The 20,408-nt window shown below is 49.4% G+C and overlaps 1 protein-coding gene across 1 annotated transcript in view; it reads left to right on the top strand.

The window, feature by feature from the left end:
- Positions 1-239: 239 nt before the first annotated feature.
- Positions 240-20,408, top strand: part of SLC6A7 (solute carrier family 6 member 7) — a 324,078-nt gene continuing 303,909 nt past the window's right edge. The window contains exon 1 of the mRNA XM_085617728.1: positions 240-461. Coding sequence (XP_085473854.1) covers positions 429-461 — 33 coding nt within the window. The 5' untranslated portion in view covers positions 240-428. The remainder of the gene's footprint in view (positions 462-20,408) is intronic.

Below are 20,408 nucleotides of genomic sequence, written 5' to 3'. Positions count from 1 at the left end.
TACATAAAGAAGACACGCGGCACACCAATACGACTTGGGAATCGCCTACTGAAAGTGGTCAGTAAGGGTGAGGCGATGGGGAGTGACCGAGCTCCCCTATTTCGGCAAGGGATCGACCACCCTCCCCCCTCCCCGACACCAAACACACCAGAATCCCTTCGTTTCTGCTGCCATCTGTACCCGCGCAGAGGGTTAATATATTGTCTTCGTTACAGCATCCTTCCCAGGCTCTGCCAATCACCTCCGCGGGAGGGAGGAGAGGAAAAGCGGCCTCAGGACCACACGTTGCCCGCCAAGTGTGTGCGAGGGACCGTAGGACACGGCCCCTTGCCTCTTCTCGTCTCTCCATGTGCAGGGGGGCCCCGGCCCGGGGGTCAGGCTGAGGGGAGCCCAGTGGGGGCTGGAGCGGTCCATCGCATAGCAACAGGATGAAGAGGCGGCAGGAGCATCTTCTGCAGCAGGTAAGCGCCCCTTCGTCCTCCATCCACCCACCCACAAGAGGGGTACTCTCCCTCCTAAAAGAGAATGCAGACCATAATTATAGATGATGAACGAAGGCTAGGTACGTGTCCATTACGCTGCGATGGTAGGGAGGGGTTGGGGGTTAACCACTGCCGAACACGCTGCGGGGGTCGGGTACCCCTTCCTCAAATGTAAGCTATTAGACTTGTATTTTTTATTTTATTTTGTATGCTATAGATGAAATAGTTTTGCTCCTAGAAAAGGTTGGTCGTTTTTCGTTAACATTTATTTATTTATTAGTAGCGACGGTTTTGGAGGGGATCGCGCCTGGCGGACGCACCCAGTGTTGACGGGCATGGGTGGTGTGTGACACAGGAGAGAGGGAGTGCTACTCTGTCACCAAGTCAAGGTGAAACAGAGGTTAGACCGGGACGGTGGGTGTAATGAGGAGAATGGTGCATTACAAGCGACAGAGAGGGCTGTTGTCCGAGCCCTCGGAACGGAGGGGTGGCGAGTAAAGAGGCGGCGGGAGGGAGACAGTGGGGAGAAACCACAAGTTCAGTGAGTGACCACTGGTGTACCAGTGCGGGGGTTTTGTGCGGGAGGGGGGTCGGGGGGCACCGAGGGACGCGGTGATGTTAGGAGTGTGAGAGTGTGGGGTCCCCCGGGCCGTGGGTAATGAGAGAGGGGTGTGAGAGGTCGGCTGTGGGGTCGCGGGTGTCTACGACAGAACCAAGGGATGGCGGTGTGAACTTATCTGTGTGCATGGAGGGAAGGTGAAACATATAGAAGGGGTGACGGGGCGCACCCCACGGTGTGGTTACGAAAGGTCCTATTGTGTGCTTACGAGTGGTACTATCCCAAACCAATGATGATGGTCATAGACATGTGTTGTACTGCGGTGGGGCTACGTGACAGGTGTGCCAATGGCTCGCTCTCTCTGTTCCAGTGTGACCTCAAACCCCGCCTCTGTGTGGCGAAGCCTCAGGTGAGTTTACTCCCGCATGCTCACTGAGCAGGTGGCTGTGGGTTGCAGGGGAAGGCAACCCAGCCAGGCTGTCTCTCCAGGAGCCCAGAGAGTTAGCAAAGTGTCGTGAAAGATATTACACGTTTGAAAGTGGAGTCAAAATGGCGCTCAATTCCTCAGTAAACTATAATTCCCAAAAATGCGAGTGAGTGTAAGAGAATTGAAGATTCACATACATTACTCATGATGTATTGGGTATTGTCCTTGTAAAGACTGAGGTGGGGTTGGGGCTGCTAGGGGACTTGGAGTGGGGGGTCTCTTCTGGCAGAGAGGGGCCAAGGTGGTAAAGTAGTGGAGGTAGAGTGCCCTCTAGGGACAGGCCCTCTTTATGAGCTACAGGGGAAAGTCGGGCCAAGGCCATTGCCCCTGAAGATACTTGAGCTCATCTGCAGCCAATGGTAGGTGACCCAGCATCTGCATCTGGAGGGATGCAGCGCCACCTGCAGCTCAGAAGAGGCCACAGCAGATGGACTCCAATGCCAGTCCTGCCCTTTGAAAAGCGCCCAGTGGAGGCAAGGCCAGAGCAGAGGAGAAGGCTGTGAAAGGGGAGTGAGTACAGATAGTACGTGTGGATATATGTGCAACAATTACATTTGTTTTGAAAAAGAACCAAAAATGCATTTGCCAGTCATTCAATACTTATGGATAACGGATTTTCAAACAAACAAATACAACATCACAGAGGCTGAAAGGCCGGTGATGATGAAAGATGCTTTTGGCGACATATTTCTTCACACATTTTGTGGAAAATACATTGTCTTGAGCAGCATCAATGCTGACATTTTGACCTTTGAGAGAAGTTCATGGTGTTTTCGCATCGTGTCGCCCTGAGCTCTCATGGCATTCCATGTTCTTTCTGCATACTGTTTTATGTTGATAGTCTATGCCACTCCCTGGATCTTGTTCCGCCCCATTTGACTCGCTATACGGTATTTTTTTAAGTGCAGCGTCCGCTTAGTGTGTGATCTGCTTCTAGGCACTCCCCCTTTAGACAGAAAATGTACTGATGCTCCGAAGGGAATTTGATTTGGACAAATGGCGGAGGGGAGGGGGCACATAGTATCCAGATGCCCTGGGTTTCAAGTCAACAGGTCAGTGACAGGCGCACATTTGTAATTCCTGTTCACTTTCTTGTGTGGAGAATCTGTTTTTCCTTTTAAACGCATGTCCGTGTCACTATGGCAAATGTGCCATGCCACGATGATTCCTTTTGTTTGTATGAGGTCCTCGGAAGGGAAAATGTACCGCTGCCTTGGTGGGTACTGGCCACGCACGCCTACTCTATCCTGTCGGGTGTACGTGTAAGTTGAGGAAGAAGTTATCTAAGGTCATGGGGGAAGGAAAGCGCGTCCTGCAGAGAACGTCCGCTCAGTGGTGCAGTCCTGCGCGCGCAGGTGAGTGGGGCGGCCTGGCACGTTCCTTACCGGAATGATTTCTGTCAGTAATCAGAGGGTATGACACATACTGCAAACCCACACGCGATCACGAGCTCTCTCGCTCTCTGTTTCTCTCTCGCGCTCTCTATGTCTCCTTCTTTATCCCCTTTCGTTCTCTGTCACTTTATCTTTTCCTTCTACTCTCTTTGTCTGTATTTCTCTCACATCCACACACAGCTGCCGCCAGAAAAAGCTCGCAGCCAGGCACTCGTAGGCACCCCCACAGAGAGGCACATGCCTCCATCCATACTGACACACACTTGCTGGTGGGCAGACCGGCACGCTCTTCCGGTTTGAGTGCTGCGTATTTCCATAGAAACGCCGAGTGGGGGTGCACCTGTGGAGCAGGAGCGCGGGGCCCACAAAGGAGACAGGCCAGCCAGTTCATTAGCCGCTCACGTGGCTGCCGGGAAGGTAATGGCTCGCATAGCATTGTACTATTTGCACTGGCGTTGACTCCGACAGAGAGGGTACCAGCCTTCCTGGCTCTAAAGTGGGTCTCGCATTTTATGAGAATAAAAAAAACAAGGCGTCTGTAGCGAGAATACCCGTGCAGGTGTTAGGTGGGTGAACCAACACATTAACAGGGAGAGCCGAGCTAAGACCCTCAGAGCCGTGCACCAGCCGAGCTGTGAAAACGCGTGCTATGTAACCCATGCAACCAACATCGCGTAAAATATCCCTATAGTCTCTTCAGAGTTCAAAAACGTGATAAAGGTTTGAGATGATTCCGTCACATTATATCACTGCATTTAGAAGTAATTAATAAAAATGGTAGCTTTGAACATGAACTTGGAACCATTGCTGCCCCCCCCCCCCCTCCCCAAACCGGTGACATTGTCATCGGTGAGCCAGGAGGCAAAACTATTGTGGTTTTAAGCCCTGTATGTGGCCCAGATTATTGTACAGCAGCATTGCAGTCTAATAAATCAAACACGATAGTTTTAGGTACAGCTGGTATTCTGAACTCACCTATTTGAAAGTGCTTTCATCAGAGTTTACAGTGGGATGAAAAAGCTGGGGGGGGGTGGGGTCTCTCAAAGGGGCGTGGCCAATGTAATTAAGGGCGTGGCTTAAAACACGTAAATTAAAAATCTGTACTTAGCAAAGTGTACCACCCGACTTGTATTTTGCTGTTTCTGTCATTGCATCCAGATATGATACAAGTAACATCATACCTACAACTAGTCAGGACTATTGGCTTTGTCAATGGTTGTTAGTTGCATAAGATAAATAAGCAGCACCTATGACTTGTATATAATATTGAAAAAGCTTCCACTTAAAGCCCTGGTGACACCACAACAATGTTGCTGCTCCTGAGTTTCAAAAAGAGAATGGAATTCCAGAGAGAAAATGACTCTCTTTAAAGGATTTCCCTTCCCCTACACCCCTCACCTGGCATGACGTCATGCCATAACTAACAGACCTCCTGTGCCAGGGCACAAAACAGAGCCCAATAGAGACCCCTTTCAAGGCCTCCTTTAAAAAGATTCCGGTGCTCAGCAACGGTGAGACTCGGCCCACTTAAAGCTCAGGCTATCATACAAGATTATGAAGAAAAAGAAGTTTTAGTGAAATACATTCTTTTTCTAAGATCACACACTTTAAGCAGGGAAGCCACGATTTATCCAGCTTTACTTGTTTCACTTTGTACAAATCAGCCACTAAATGGGTATCAGGCTGTCTCTTCTTGCTGTTCAATGCTTTGCTTTTACCTCCTTGTGCATGTGTCTGCAGTTGTTATTGCACAAACTCAATCTTAAGGTATTCAAGCTCTTTACATGAACATTGGTTCCATTACATGAGGTCGCATGATTTGTTTAAGCACAGAGAGATTAAATGATTTGACCAGAATCACAGGATGTTGCAGTGACATCAGACTCAAACCTGGTTCCTCAGTTCCAAAGTCAGAAGCTTTGGTCGCAGTGGCGTAAAACAGGTCCCCGCAGCCCCCGCAGTTCTGGGGACCCAAGCTAAGGGGGGGCCCCCTCACCACAGTACTCTGGCCTGAGAGCTCTTGATAAATCCAGAGTGGGGGTCCCTCCATTTTCGTTGCGCCACTGTTTGGTGGAAATGCCAGATCCTGGAAAAGTGACCAGTCAACCATTGCGATGGGCCTTTCACTGCACAGCAACAGATGTTGCTGCATTTTTAGTATCTTTTTACTGTTTGAGCTAGAAACAATTTGGTTGTTAAAATCTCCAGATTGTTCAGCAGATGATTAATTATGTGGCACTTGCTACAAATTCATAACTATGCTGGAGAAGACATCCCAGACGCAAAACAACATCATTCTAGTGTCTCTGCTTATAGTACAATCCACAACTTCTCCCTACCCTCTACAATTCTCATCCTGGAACAATGCATATTCTTACCCATCACTTCCTCTTTGGCATATTTCCTACTTCCTCATAAAACCCCTACTCAGTGATCCAGTTTCGTCCTTTCACCTGCATCTGATAGTCATCCTGTCAATACTGTTATAGAGGGGCCCAAGACTAGACAATCTGTACTGGCTTCCCAATGCTTTCAGTTGTGTGCTTGTCTTGAACAATGGAACTGGGATCAAATCCCCTTCAGTTTTCCAAAATGCTGTAAAATCCTAGAATTAATTCTTTATTGAGTACAAAATGTTCAAGTAAGAGAGCATATTATCAGAGACACTTGAATCTTCCAGAAACTGATGAAACATTATGAGGAAGGGTTGACAACATTTTGCAACAAGAAAAGACAATTTATCTGGTGTAGCACAGCACATTGTTTTACAGTATTTTTTCAGTAGTTTGTAATAACACACATTATTATGGTCTGGATAAATGTTTCACGTCATTAGTAGAAATTTGACATTAGAATTCAACATTAAGCAACTAGAAGGTGGTTTTGTTTAGGGATATTGACTCACAAATATCAACTTTTAAAATTATTGACTACCAGTACATTGTGAAGGTGAGCATAGTTTTATTGTTCTTATAGTAGTTAGTATTTTAATTCCACATCTAGGTACATTGACAACATATATACGATCAACAGATGCAAATGTGTAGTTACATTTTTTTTTTTTTTTTTTTTTTGAAAGACCTTTATTTAGCAAAGTAATGATTACACTGCGTCACGCCAACAACCCGGAGGCAGGCCGCGATATCGACAAATGTGTCCAGTTAAGGTGCGCCATGGCAGAAGTCATAAGTAATGTCAGCATCTTTACATACAGGGAAATACACACCAATGACATTGATTAGGGGTACAATGGCGTAATCAGTGAAGAGTGGAAGGTCTTACATTTGTGGGCTTCGGGGACTGAAAACAAATCCTAGGCACACGGTCCCATCCAGACGCTCCAGCGAGTACTGGGACCGCAGCTCATGTAAAAGGTAATGTATAGATAGATCACCCACTGCCACCTTTTCTCCCAACCCCCCCGCAACAATCGGAGGGAAACAGAAAACTTTCGGTGCGGAACTAGTGCAAGAAACCAACAGACATCACAGCACGCTCACGCAGGGGCTCACTTACTAGGACCCGTCCGTCCTTGAGGGACGACCACGAGTAACATCGGTGGCTGTAGGAGGAGCGCAGGGCAGCAGTCATAGGGCAGGGGGGGGGGGGAGGGGGGGGGAGGGGACGCAGCAGGACAAAGCAGCGAATCTCCCGGATGGGGAGGGGAGGCAACACGACAAATCCAACAGGCATGCGGCAGGCACGGGATCCGGCAAAAGCAACACACTCCGCTACCCCCAGGCACACCCACCAATCATGCATCCATCCACACATCACAGTGCGGATAAAGCTCACAGGATTACCCCATGTCATCCGAAACACCCGTCCCGGGGGAGTCCACAGATGCAGCCGAACCCGCCCGCTCTCTTGTCCACTGCAGGAAGGGTTCCCAGATGTCCTTGGGCCTAGATGCGGTGGGCATCGACTCCCAGTAGGTCGTGAGCTGTGTCTGACCATATGTAACGTCACAAACCCATGCGACGAACGTGGGCAAGGCTCCGCGGCCCCAGTGTATCGCCACCTGACGTTTAGCATAAAGTAGCAGCAGCGCGTGTAGTTTCCTGTCAGCGGGTTTGGTGTCTTTAACGTATCCCAGGAGCCCCAAAAGCGGAGAGGGCTCATCAGTCCTGTTTAAAATGCGGTTGATGGCCTCAAAGATGCTCGACCAGTACTCAGCTAGCTTAGGGCAGCTCCACGCCACATGAATGAAGGACGCATCAGCTCCGCCACACTTCCAACAGGAAGCGTCAGTGCGGATCCCCATGCGATGCAGCAGCACTGGTGTGCGGTAGTACCGGTGCAAGAATTTAAAATGGACCAGTCGAAGTCTATAGTTCGGTGACAGCGCTGTGAGTTGCTTACAGCAATATTCCCACATGTCATCTGACAGGGCACCGTCCAGATCTGTGGCCCAAGCCTGTTTGGCCCCAGGCACGGTGAGCGGTGCCTGCTCCTGCATGCAGTTGTACAGTCTGGATACCAGCTTCGCGGGGGAGGGTCGTGACAGCAAGTTTTGAAGGGCATCCAGTTGTGGGGGTTCCTCGGGGAATTGAGGCCACATCTTTTTGCAGGACTCCCGGAGAGAGTGATACAGAAGCTCGTCCGAGAACGAGGTAGGCCGGCCGTCCGAACGGACACCCAACTCACCAAACGTCCCATCGGGGTAAAGGTCAGCGAAAGTGGCCACCCGTCTCCCCTGGAGCGTAAGAGTATCTCCCCTAGCGCTAAGGCAAGGCAGCATCGGATTACTTCGCAGCGGTATGGCCGGCGCATAGAGCAAGGGAAGGCCCGCCCTCCGGCGTAGCTCCTTCCATGACCAACGGATCATCTCAACGGTGTCCACCTCCTTCGAGGGGCGGGAAACCCTGCCATACAACGCCACCCGGAGCGGCAGCGGGGCAACCGCAGCCAATTCCACCGCCACGTGCGGCTGGTAGGGGGTGGGGAATGCCCAGAAGTGTAGAAATTGAGCCTGAGCGCACAGCGAGTAAAGCTTAAGGTCAGGCGCTCCAAGGCCCCCCTGCCGCAGCGGGAGCGTGAGCAAAGCCCAAGAGGTCCGCGCTTGCCGCCCAGCCCACACCAGAGATACAAGTAGGGAGCGGACTCGTGCATGGAAGCATGCAGTCATGGGCAACGGGAGATTAACGAACAGATAAAGGAATTTCGGGAGGACTACCATCTTTGCCAGTGCCACCCTCGCCACCAGGGACAGGGGAAGTTTGTTCCAGGCCTCCACCCTCCGCTCCAGCCAGTCGACCGCTCTGCCGAAGTTTAGAGACCATAGTTCCTGCGTGTCCCGGCTAATCCAAATACCCAAGTATTTGACCGCATCAGTCTCCCAACGTAGGGGGTAGTCCGAAGGAGGTGGAGCTGTCTCGTCAGTGAGAGGGAAGGCAACGGACTTGGACCAGTTTATAGACACGCCCGCCAGACCCTCGAAACGTACAAATTCTCGGAGCAGGGGATTCAAATTCTCTGCGGGGTTGGAGACATACAGAGTAACGTCATCTGCATAAAGCGAGATCAGCAGACTGCGAGAGCTGAAGCCTATCCCCCTCGCCGTGTGGTGCTGGCGTATTCTGGCCGCCAGTGGTTCCATCGCAATAGCGAAGAGGAGGGGCGACAGAGGGCACCCCTGTCTAGTCCCCCTGGAGATGGGAAAGGGCTCGGACACCAGACCATTCACACGCACCCGAGCACGAGGTCTGTCATATAGCAATTGGATGAGATTAATAAAGTTACGACTGAAGCCCATCCTGCTCAAGACACGAAAGAGGTATGGCCACTCTAACGAATCAAAGGCCTTAGTCGCGTCTAAGAACACGACCGCGGCCTGGACGGAGGGGTGAAGATAATGTAGGATGGAGAAAAGTGTTCTGAGGTTGTGCGAGGTGGCACGGCCAGGGATAAACCCCGACTGATCTGGGAGAGCAATGATCGGCAGTAGCGGCTGTAGTTTGTCCGCTATGACCTTGGCAAAGATTTTGGCGTCTACATTTATGAGAGAAAGGGGACGATAGGAGTCCAGGTACAGCTCGTCTTTGTCGGGTTTTAAGAGAGTGACAATGAGTGCCTCGCGCATGGAGTCTGGGAGGGTATTCAGCTCTAGCGCCTCCACGAATACAGAGTGCAATTTCGGAGCTAGTTCTTCAGCGTATGTCTTGTAAAACATTGTGGTGAGGCCATCTGGGCCGGGAGCCTTATTAGCCGGCATGCTTTTGATGACCTGAGCTATGTCCTGAGCCGAGACAGGCAGGTCCATGTATTGCCTATGGTTGTCATTGAACCAGACAAGGGCTATAGAGTCAAGAAAATCGTCCAGGGAAGTCGGGGCAGCCGAGTGTTTGGACGTGTATAGAGAGGCATAAAAGTCAGCAAAGGCCTTCAGCACCGCCTCTTGGCCCATGACCTGCGTCCCCTCACCGGACATGATGGTGTGTATATAATGCGCCTGAGCCTGGGGAGCAATCAGCCTAGCTAGTGTTCTGCTCGGTCTATCACCCTCCCCGTATCTACGGGCTTCAGCCTGTTTCCCCAAGAACCTCACCTCTCTCTGCGCCTCCTCGTTGAATTCCAATAGTTTTGCTTTGAGACTACCTGCAGTAGCCAACGTCGGGTCCCGGCAGAAGGCCGAGTCCAGCTCCTTGAGTTCTTGCTCTAACTTAGCCAGTGTCCGGTGTATGGAGTGTAGCACCCCCGCCCGCCGAGCTATGCATTGGCCCCGTATTACCGCCTTAAAGGCGTCCCACACCACGGCCTCAGAGGAGGCTGAACCCTCGTTGTCCTCAAAGTACTTAACAATGTCTTCCCTAATTTCTTCCGTGAACACCTGATCCGTAAGAGCGTGGGGCGGCAGTCGCCACGAAAACGCCCTAGGGGCCACGTTGGGTATACGCAGCTCCAGCATGCAGGGGGCGTGGTCCGAAAGCGACCTAGCCTGAATCTCCACCTCCCCCACCCAGGTAGCCACCTCAGGGGACAGCAGCCAAAAGTCTAGACGGGACCAAGCGTCGTGGTGGCACGTGATACAGGTCCCCATTCTCTCTCCGGGGTGTCGGAGTCTCCACACATCAGTCAGTCTCCCCTCCTCCAGCACATCCAGCAACGCCTGTCTCGCCTTCGTGTGTGTAGGTCTACTAGCGCCCCTTCTGTCCAATTCGTCATCCAACACCACGTTGAAATCACCCCCCACCACTATCAGGTCACAGTCAAGCAACACAATTTGCGCCCAGACATTACGGAAAAATTCAGGGTCATCCACATTGGGGCCATATACAGCAGCCAGAACCAGTGGCCTACCCTGCAATGAGCCATGAACCAGTACATAACGACCCTCCTTATCCAGCACACAATGATGTTCTCTCCAGTCCAGCCCCCTCCGTACGAGGACAGCCACCCCCCGGGCATATTTAGAGTATATAGCGGAATATACATGCGACCACCTGTGGTGCTTTAGCCTGGGCGATGGGGCAGAATTAATGTGTGTTTCCTGTAACAAGCAAATGTCTACATCGTGTCTAGTCAACATAGTATGCAACAACCTGGCTTTTTTATAGTCCCCAAGGCCACGAATGTTCCAAGTCCACAGTTTAACTCCCCCCATGTTGACGGCACAGCCAAGGCGACCAGGCCGCCTCCCCGCCCCCCCACACCACACCAACAGGCCCAGACCACCGCTCACCCCCGCGCAGCACAGTCATGTAATGATAATTTGCAATGCATTGCACCAGCACCGGTAACCAAACAAACAACAGTCCCTCCCACCCCCCACCCACGCCAACCCCCCAAATAGGTTGCGCTAGAATCCCATACGTGCTCTGAAACGCACTTGAGTCAACCGAGAACAAAAACAACAGGAGATTCCCCATGGGGCGAGGTGCTCCTAGCTGACACCCCTGAATGCACAGGGTGGCCGCACACTGAAGATCCTACGCGACACCCGAGGGGCGCCCAGCAGCATGGAACACACAGCACCGGAATAGTATGCCGTCCAGTGCGCCCCAGACCTGCGACACAATCAGCAACCAAGACCTGCCCGACATGAGCGGGCCAGCTCCAACAGGTCCAGTAGCGGCCCCAGTGCACTTCTAGAGGGGGCCAAACAGTCCAGCAAATGTCAACTGTAGTGGAAGGGGCCAACCCAGATTACTACACCCCTTGTACCTCAATCGTTGTCGCTTGTGCGAGCCGCGTCCTCCTCCAACCTCGGCGATTTGCGTCTGGTACCAGGGCCTCCGATGTGTTTAGCGAACTTCAGGGCCTCCTTGGCGTCAGTGAAGAAGTGAGCCGTTCGTTCATGAAAGATTTTCAGTTTTGCTGGGTAGAGCAAGGAGTATTGGACTCCGGCCTGCATCAGGAGCCTCTTCGCAGGTATGAACTCCTTTCTGGCTGCCTGGACCAGGGGGGTGAAATCAGGGTAAAATGAGATATGATTCCCTTTATGGATGATCTTGCCTTTTTCCCGGGCCAACTGCAGGATGCGGTCCCTATCCTGGAAGTTGAGTAGCTTGACCAATATAGGGCGTGGGGTGGCGCCTGGTGGCGGTCTCTTGCCCAGTGTCCTGTGCGCCCTCTCCACCGTGAATACCTGGGACAGGTCCGGATCGAACAGCTCGTGTAACAAATCAGACACAAAGACCTCCATCTTTCCGGTGTTGTCCGTCTCTGGAATGCCCGTAATTCGGACATTGGACCTCCGGGAACGCGCTTCCAGATCGTCCGCCTTAGCTCGCATGGCCTCCAGTTCGCGCTCGATATTTGTGATGTGGTTTTTCGCCTGCTGCTGAAACTCGGCACATTCGGTATGCTTGTTTTCTAGGCAGTCGAGCCTCGTTTCGTGCACTTCCACTTTGGACTTTACCGCCTCCAGTTGTACAGCCATGGCATCCAGCTTTGCGTCTATGCTCTGTAGGCTTGATCTGACCTCCATCATCAAAGCGCCCAAATCGACTTCAGCTGCGGGGCTCTTGGGGGGCGACGACGCGGCCCCCGTGTCCACCGCCTGTTGCTTGGCCCTCTGTTTGTGGTCGAAAGATAATTTGGGCTGTTTTGCGTCCCTCGTGCCCCCCATCTCTGACCCGTGCAGGGCGCGAAGCGCAGTCCGCGGCAGGAAGCGCTCACCGGCGCGTTGCGTAGGCCCCCAGGACAGGCCGGCACAGCTCGAGGCGTTGCAAGAGGGAGCAAGGGGACTGAAGCTCCAAATCCAGTGGGCTGCCCAGTGTCCGACGGCGACCCCTCCAAGCGCCCCCCACGGTCTCAAGCTGAGGGCGCAGCGCGTGGGAGGCTCCGGCGGGAGCAGGCCGAGGCCGTCAGCACGTCGTTTTATGTCCGGGAGCGGAGCTCCTGGTGTCAGGGCGCGATCAACACCCGGTCACCCAGCGGTGAACAGCCGGGGCCCCAGGGTACAGCAAGCGAGGGGCATGTACAGCGTGGGCTATACAGCGCAGCGGGTCTGCAAAGTCTGCTCGGTCGCCCCAGTCGCACTGCAAAATGGCGGCGTCGCTCCTCGGCCGCAGCCCCGACCCTGCCCCGATCCGCTACCTCTGTTGGATGGCCTCTCCGCTCCCGCACTCCGAGCACAGTGAACTCCACGCAGTTGCCGCCGGCAGCCTCCAGCTCCGCAGCAAGGGCGTCAGAGGGGCCCCCTCTCAGCCGATCTCCGTGGGCCTGGGAATCCCCGGGGTCCGGTCAGGATTTACAGCCGTCTCGGGCTCCGCAGCATCAGGCAGGCTCCAGCCGGCGGGCCGGCGTCGATCGCGGTCGCCAGGGCTCAGCTCGCAGCCGTTCGCGAGCGGCCAGGATTTAATCGGTCGTGGCTCCGGGCTGTCGCATCAGTTTCTCACGGAATCCGGGCCCCTCAGCAGCGTCGCGCAGGATTATGAAGGATTTATTTGTGTGCAGCCGGCGGAGCTCACTCAGAGAGCGGCCATCTCGCTGCTCGGTTAGCCACGCCCCGCAATGTGTAGTTACATTAATACCAAATCATGCTTTTCTTGCCTATGTATCAGTAGTCAATATTGTGGAGTTGATATTTTTGTAGGTCAATGTGAAAAACTTGATGTTATGGTGCTTCTCCTGACCAATTAACGTTTACAAAGTGTCACCCACTGCATGGCAGAACGCCTGGCAATGTTTTTAGTAACTTTTGATCCGTTTGAGCTAGAAGCAATAAAAAAATAGTAATCTGTAAATCAATAAGATGTTGGTGGATTGTGTGGTAAGCATAGTAAGTCAATAATTATGCATAAAACACAGTGGCCTAGATTGCACAATTTCAGTAGTTCTGGATTGTACATACTGTCACAAACTGGGTTCATTTCAATTAGCATATCTGATAGGTTCACAGAGGGACCCTTTCTTTGTTTCCAGAATGGGCTATCCTTTCTCAAAAGAGGACAGGGAAAGCTTTAGGGCAGTAGACTTCCAAATCACCGATGATTGCTCACTTGTAAGTTTATAGTTATGATTAGGGCTCCGGGTTTTATGTTATTTATTTTTTGACATTTCCGTCTGTATTTATCCATATTTATTTGTTGTCAACTTTATCTGTATTTATCCATATTTTTTATGGGTTTTGTGAGAAAAATAAAGCTGAAACTGATGTATTTCCATATTTATTTAACCAATAAATATGCAGTCATGCTTGAATGCCTGCCAGGTTTCAGTGATATGAACACGCCAGAAGATAAATCAATGCACTTATATGAAAATATGCGCATTTCATTATCAGCTTTGTTCATATCTTCTGCTGTTTAAGCCTCTTTTCTCAAAGTCCTTTCTTTTGTAACCCACTTACCTATCAATCCACACAGGTATTGGCCTGGCAGTCATGGGAAAGTGTATTTAGAATCACTAAAAAAACACCCAGTTTTTGTTTATCCACCTCTAAAAATGAATACAGACAAGAAAATAAATGTTTTTCTGTCTGTATTTATCTGTAAAAATCAGCAAAAACGGAAAACAGGGAGCCTTAGTTATGATACAGATATTTCACTTAATCTTCAGTGGAGTCACTGACACTGAAGTCTCCTTAACAGAGGTTCAAGACGCTAAAGTCAGCCCCACATGCCACCTGCCCATAAAATCCTGGTGTGGGGGTCAGCTCAGCAGTATTTGCCTTTTAAAAATACACTAAAACAAACATGCTTTTCTGTCAGGCAGCCTCAACTAAGAGGGAATGTTTGTTCTGGGCTCAGAAAACACTGCAGCCCAATCAGGACGAGCGAGACACACACAAAGAGAGAATAAGGACCGTTGGAATGGAGATGTGCTCTCTGGAAAGGGGACTAGAGCAATTTAATGAACAATATATTTGAAAAATGTACATAAATAATAACCAAAGTCCAGGCACTCCAATCAAATATTAATGTACAATAGTTAAAATAAAATAAAAAAACAAAAACAAATAACGCAGAGGGACAGACAATGAGGCTGTGTAGGGCGGCGATGCTGCTAGGGAAGAACCAAGCGATGATTTAGAGAAGAGTGGAGGCATATAATCCTGTAGAAAGCTGAGGTAAGGTGATTTCCATTGTAAATGATATTTCCACGGAAGGTTTATTGTTCGGATCTAGAGCGTTGGGTTTCTGCTCATCGGAGTTCCCTGTGTGGAACCTTGGGGACGTGGGGAACAGCAGTTGCTGCCGGGAGCTGGATGTCGTTGGATGAAATAAAGAGGAGGCAACCCTACCTGGTGACTTTCATCTTTTTACTCGCAACAAGTTGTCCATTCACTCCAGCATCCTTTGAGGACACCCTCTGTGAGTTGCACTCTCCTTTGGGGTCCCATTTCTGCAGTGTTTATGCCAGTACTTTCTGATCCTCTTCTGAGCTGCCCTTTGTGTGTGTGGAGGTCTCACGAAGTGCATCCAGATCTTAGTCAAGTCTTTGCCTAATTGGCTTGAGTAATGCGTCGTTGCCGATGACCCTGCTACGTCATTGTGTACCATTGGAGGCGGTGTAGCCCAAAACGAGTTGCTGCCTACTGCCTAGCAACCACTGTCATACCTTCAACTCAGAGTCCTCAGTGTGCGTGTTACTGTGTCCACGCCTCAGCATTCACACGTACACCACGTTCCCTCTTCATTGACATCACCATAGAGCCAGCAACGCCCAAGCGTCAAGATGAACACGCATTGATTCTATGGGAACTTCAGCTATGTGCACACAGTGATACGCATACCTTTCTCAGTAAAGTCTTGCTGCAACTCCATCTCGTTTCCGTACGACCACGTAGCAATACGGCTACGCGCACACGGTGATGCGCACACTTACCACTGTAAATTATGGTTTTCTTTGAATTGTAAGCCAAATGATTTCCTTGTGGCGATTTTGCTCATCGGTGATGTGCACACCCTTATCTTGATTTAACATAAATGTTGGTGTTTCCTTGCACATCAGTGATATGCACACCAATTTCTTCCCAGTACGTGTGCATTTCAGGGGCAAATTTGAACGTCGGTGACATGCACACCTGTAATTGTTTTTTAGCTTAACTGCTGGTGATTTCTTGGGGCATCTTTGCACATCGGTGATGTGCACACCAACCTCTTTTCAGTGTGTGTACATTTCAATGGCACGCACATTCTATTCAAGTCTCATGCAGTTTGTGTAGTTACATGTGATTTATGTCACACATTGTAGGTTGTTGAACCTGTTCACTACTACATACTTTCTTTTGCAGCATTAAACTCACTAGGTACAGCGGCATCTGACATTACTTCCAGTACAATCTATTTTTTTTAACTGAATCTGTGTTTGTGTGGGGCAGCAACTTACCCATGCACGGCCACCCAATGGATCGGGTATTAGCACAACCACCTTTCTTGCAATCACTTGGCACTTCTCCACTTGATAGGCAACAATGGAAGGACACATTTGACGCCTATCTAGAAGTTATTGATGGCAACACCTTTACTTCAAAGAAAAAGAAGGCATTTTTAGTTTACAATTTGGGTTCTGAAGGTAGGAACATTTTGAAAACATTACTCTTGGAGATAGTAAGCACCCATGTAAGTGGAAGAGATGATGGTGATTCCTTAATAATTGATGACTATGCATCCGTCATCAAAACTTTGGACAAAAGATTTAACCCTAGGAAAAATGTAGTGCTGGAATGCCATACATTTTTGCAACATGCCCAGGTTCCTGGCGAGTCCATTGATGATTTTGACGCTGCATTCAGAACCCTTGCTGCCACTTGTTATTACAGTGAGTTTGGGGATTAAATTATCTGCGATCAGTTAATAGAACATACATGCAACAGGAAAATTCAGGAGAAACTATTATCAACTGAGGACCCTGACCTGGAAACAGCCCTCACTCTAGCTAGGAGCATTGAACATTCTCAGTTCTGCATGAAGGAAATGAGTGGAACTGTACAGTCTGGCGAAGTCAAGCAACTTAATGCAAAACACAATGTCAAACCCGTAAAGGGGACCAATATTAGTTCTGCGCAAAATCCAGCACATACACCTGGATTATCCAAAGCCAAAACAGAGAAAGCAGAATCTTCATGTTTCCGTTGTGGGAGCAAGTCACATTTTGGGAATGCCAAGTTTTGCTTTGCTTTAAATCAAACTTGTTTTAAATGTGGCAAGAAAGGGCACTTTGCACGTGTATGCAGAGCTACGGTGTTGCGTAAAAGCACTAAGCAAACTGTCAGAACTATTGAAGAAGACATAATTTCTGGCAAGGAAAGTGAGAAAAATGTTTTGTTGATGTTATCTTCTTCACTTTTGCAGTCAAAAGGGGTAGTCGAAATAGCATCCATGGCTGGGTCTCACAAAAGAAAATCTCCAGCCTGTGTAATCTGTGTAAATGGCAAAAAAGTGAGCAAAACTGATTATGGTTCCCCATTCACCCTCATCCATGCCAAAGATTTTGATGGGTTGCACCAATTTAGCATAAAATTCTTTGCTTACGGAAGTAAGAGGGTGGAGGTCTTTGGTAAATTTGAGGCTAATTTAGAATTCTGGGGGAACTGTGTACATCGTGAAGGATGGTTCGAATTTGTTGGGGTGGGAAGAGCAAGGGGACCTCGGGATCATTTTGTATCCCAAGCAGCCTGACATGGTCCTGTCAAGAGGAGAGGTGAGACAATTTCATAGCACTCCCTCATTGGCTGTCCCACCTGAGGTTGCCACTGTTGGACGTTTGACTGGTAAAGAATGGATTCAGAGGTACCCTGAGGTTTTTAGTGATAACTTGGGGAAACGGAAGGGTTCTCAGCACCATATTATCCTCAAGGAAGGTGCAAAGGCAGTTACACACAAGGTGTGCAAGGCACATTGAGTCTGCATAACAAATTAAAGCGAGAACTAGAACGTTTGTGTGCCATGGGTGTGATTGAGCCCATCGAAGGATCTGAGTGGTTGGCTCCCATCGTTTTGGCACGCAAGGCAGACAAGTCCTTGAGGATGTGTGTGGACTTGCGCACTCTCAAATCTGACATCTGGGTAGATCGCCAGCCCCTGCCTAACATCAATGAAATGTTGGCGGTCTTGGATGGAGCCAAATATTTCACCTCACTTGACATTTCCTCAGCTTACCACAGGTCGAATTGAGCAAAGACTCTAGACACCTCACTTCTTTCGTAACACCCGAAGGGGCCTTTCGCTGCACACAAATGCAGTTTTGTCTGGCATCGGCTTCTGCAGTTTTCCAGCGCCTTATGGGGAATTTATTTAAGAACACTGTGGGAGTCATGTTTTTCCAAGACGACATTCTCTTTCATGGTAAAACTGAACCTGAACATGACAACAGGGTCAAGCAAGTGTTGGAAATTGTTAGGTCAAGTGGGTGACCCTGAGGAAGGACAAATGTAAGTTCTTTCAGGAGGGGTGGGTTACATAGGTCACCACATTTCTGGTAGTGGGGTGGAACCAAAATGAAACCTTTGGAAGCCATTCAGAACGCACCCAAACCTGTGAGTAAAGACCAACTTTGCTCCTTCCTAGGGCTGGTTGGGCGAGTACTATGCCAAATTTATGACCAATTTTCCAGACAAAACAGCAAATCTGGTGGAACTTCTCAAGAAAAACATATGTGTGGAGTGATGAGTGTTGCAATTATTTTAATCTCTAAAGAAAGAAATTGTGCAGACACGTCCTCTCAAATGTTTCAACATTAATGATCTGTGTATTGTCTCAATGTTGGTTTGGAGCTGTTCTCATGCAGAAGAGATGTGACGGGGTGAGGAAACCATAGCGTTTGCCTCCAGAACACTTCGGGGTGGAAAGCAAATCTATTACAATCGAAAAAGAGGCCCTGGCTCTATGGTGGGGTGTGCAGTACTTTCGGAACTTGTGGAGAAATGAGTTTGTTCTTAGAATGGATCATAACCCCTTAGTGGATCTTTTCACTGCAAAAGGTGGTGGAAGGGCCACTCTACGAATAGCGAAGTGGCAGTGCAGACTGAAAGAATTTAATTATCGCCTGGAGTATGTGGCGGGAGTGAAGAATCATGTAGCCGATTATCTATCTGGGTTATCTCTCATGGAGAGTGAGAGCTAGACCTGGGCGTGGTTCGCAGAGTTTTGCTATGTGGAACTCCGCAAAGTTACTAAAAAACCCAGCGAGTGGCGGAGTGCAGTGTGAACTGCAGTTTGTGCTGGTATTCCTGCAGCTCAGGTAGAAATTCTACCCGAGCCGCAACTCGCGCTTGCGAATTTACTGTTCGCAAACGCGAACTTACCATTTGCAATCGCGAACTTACCGTTCGCAAGCGGGGAAAAAATCCGCTGCACACCGCAAAGCGGAGTTTTCTGCACTCCACAAGCTCCGCAGAGTGCAGAAAACTCTGCGAACGGAGCGAAGTTCACCGCCCAGACCAAGTGAGAGCGACACGACAAGGGACGATCTGGATATAGTGTGTGTGGTTGGTGCTGTCGGGGAAATTGTTAAGGGTGTACTTTCTGAGCTAGAATGGTTTCAGGCTGTGTCTGAGGACGATGAAATGAAAATGGTGGCTAATTTTGTGGCAATTGGTTGGCCCAATAACAAGGATTTGGCTCCTGAATTGATTCTGTTCAAAAGAGTTAGCGAGGAGTTGTCCTTAGTTGATGGGATTTTGCACAGGGGGGCTTATTGGTAGTTCCATTGTGCATTTGAAGATGGTTTTGGATCTGGCCCACGAAGGTCATCTATGTATCCGAGCCATGAAACGCAGGTTTAGGGAGTATTTCTGGTGGCCGGGCCTAGACACGGCATTGAACATTGGGTTCAGGACTCCTGTATATGCATTCTGAGTGACAAAACCCAGGTGACATATCCTTCTCCCATTGATCCCATTGTTGGGAAGAACTCGCCTTGGTGCAAACTGGCTTTTGATGTGGCTGGACCTTTTGCAGTCACTGTGAGCTCTCCCAAGTATGGGTTGGTTTTGATAGACTACATGTCCAAATGGCCTGAGGTGAAGTTTGTGGACAGTGTCAATTCCACGGCCATCATCAATTTTTTTAAGGATGTGTTTCTTAGGGAGGGTTTTCCTGAAGAACTAGTGACTGATAACGGCAATCAGTTGGTGTCCAAAGAAATGCAGGATTTTCTCAAAGAACTTGGCATCAAGCACATTCACACTTCACTCTACTACCCTCGCAGCAATAGTCTTGTGGAACGAATTAACTGTGTTATCAAAGACCCGTTGCATTTGGCCTTGGTTAATGGGTTGCACTAGAGGGCGGCGATTGCTGACATGTTATGGGCGGTAAAGATGACTCCTCACATCAGTACTGGCATATCACCTTTCACACTACTCAGGGGAAGAGTTGCGGGTTCCAAGTTAAACATGGATTGGATGTCCAGTAAAGTGTTTGATCAGTGTAAATTGGGCGGAGTGGTGGATATCAGATTAACATAGTGCAATCAAAAGTATGGAACGGATTGTTTCAGAGTTTCTCCTTTTTGTGTGGGTGATTGGGTGAGGACCAAGAAACCCAGTTTTGTCCATAGGGAGATTTCTCGGTTTTCAGCACCAGTAAGAGTGAAGAAGGTGAAAGACCATGTGGTGGTGTTGGAGAATGGGAAAACATGGAATAAATGTGGTATCCCTGTTGTACCAGGATCCAAAGCTGGGTATGTTAATGAGAAGATGGGTGTACATTCTGATTACACTCCCAGTAGGGAAGTTCCTCCTAGAGTGAGAGTCGCTACTGCCATTTTTCAGGATTATATCATCCATTAGACTCAGAATTGTTTTTCTTCCCATTTTGTGGAAGTTTGCTGACCTTTCGTTATTCCTGTTTTACTTCATCTGTTTTGTCTTTACTCTATACTTTCGGTTGCCTTGTGAAGGAAGGGTGGGTGTTGGGATCTAGAGCGTTGGGTTTCTGCTTGTGGGAGTTCCCTGCGTGGAACCTTGGGGACGTGGGGAACGGCAGTTGCTGCCGGGAGCTGTCTTTCATCTTTTCAGTTATACAGTGCTTAATTTGAACCAGTGGTTTCCGGTGCTCGGCACCAGCACTTAATTGTCAACATGGCACTTATTA

Source organism: Triturus cristatus, chromosome 7 (assembly GCF_964204655.1).
Source record: "Triturus cristatus chromosome 7, aTriCri1.1, whole genome shotgun sequence".
In the NCBI taxonomy this organism is placed as follows: domain Eukaryota; kingdom Metazoa; phylum Chordata; class Amphibia; order Caudata; family Salamandridae; genus Triturus; species Triturus cristatus.
This window is presented reverse-complemented; position numbering and strand designations above follow the sequence as displayed.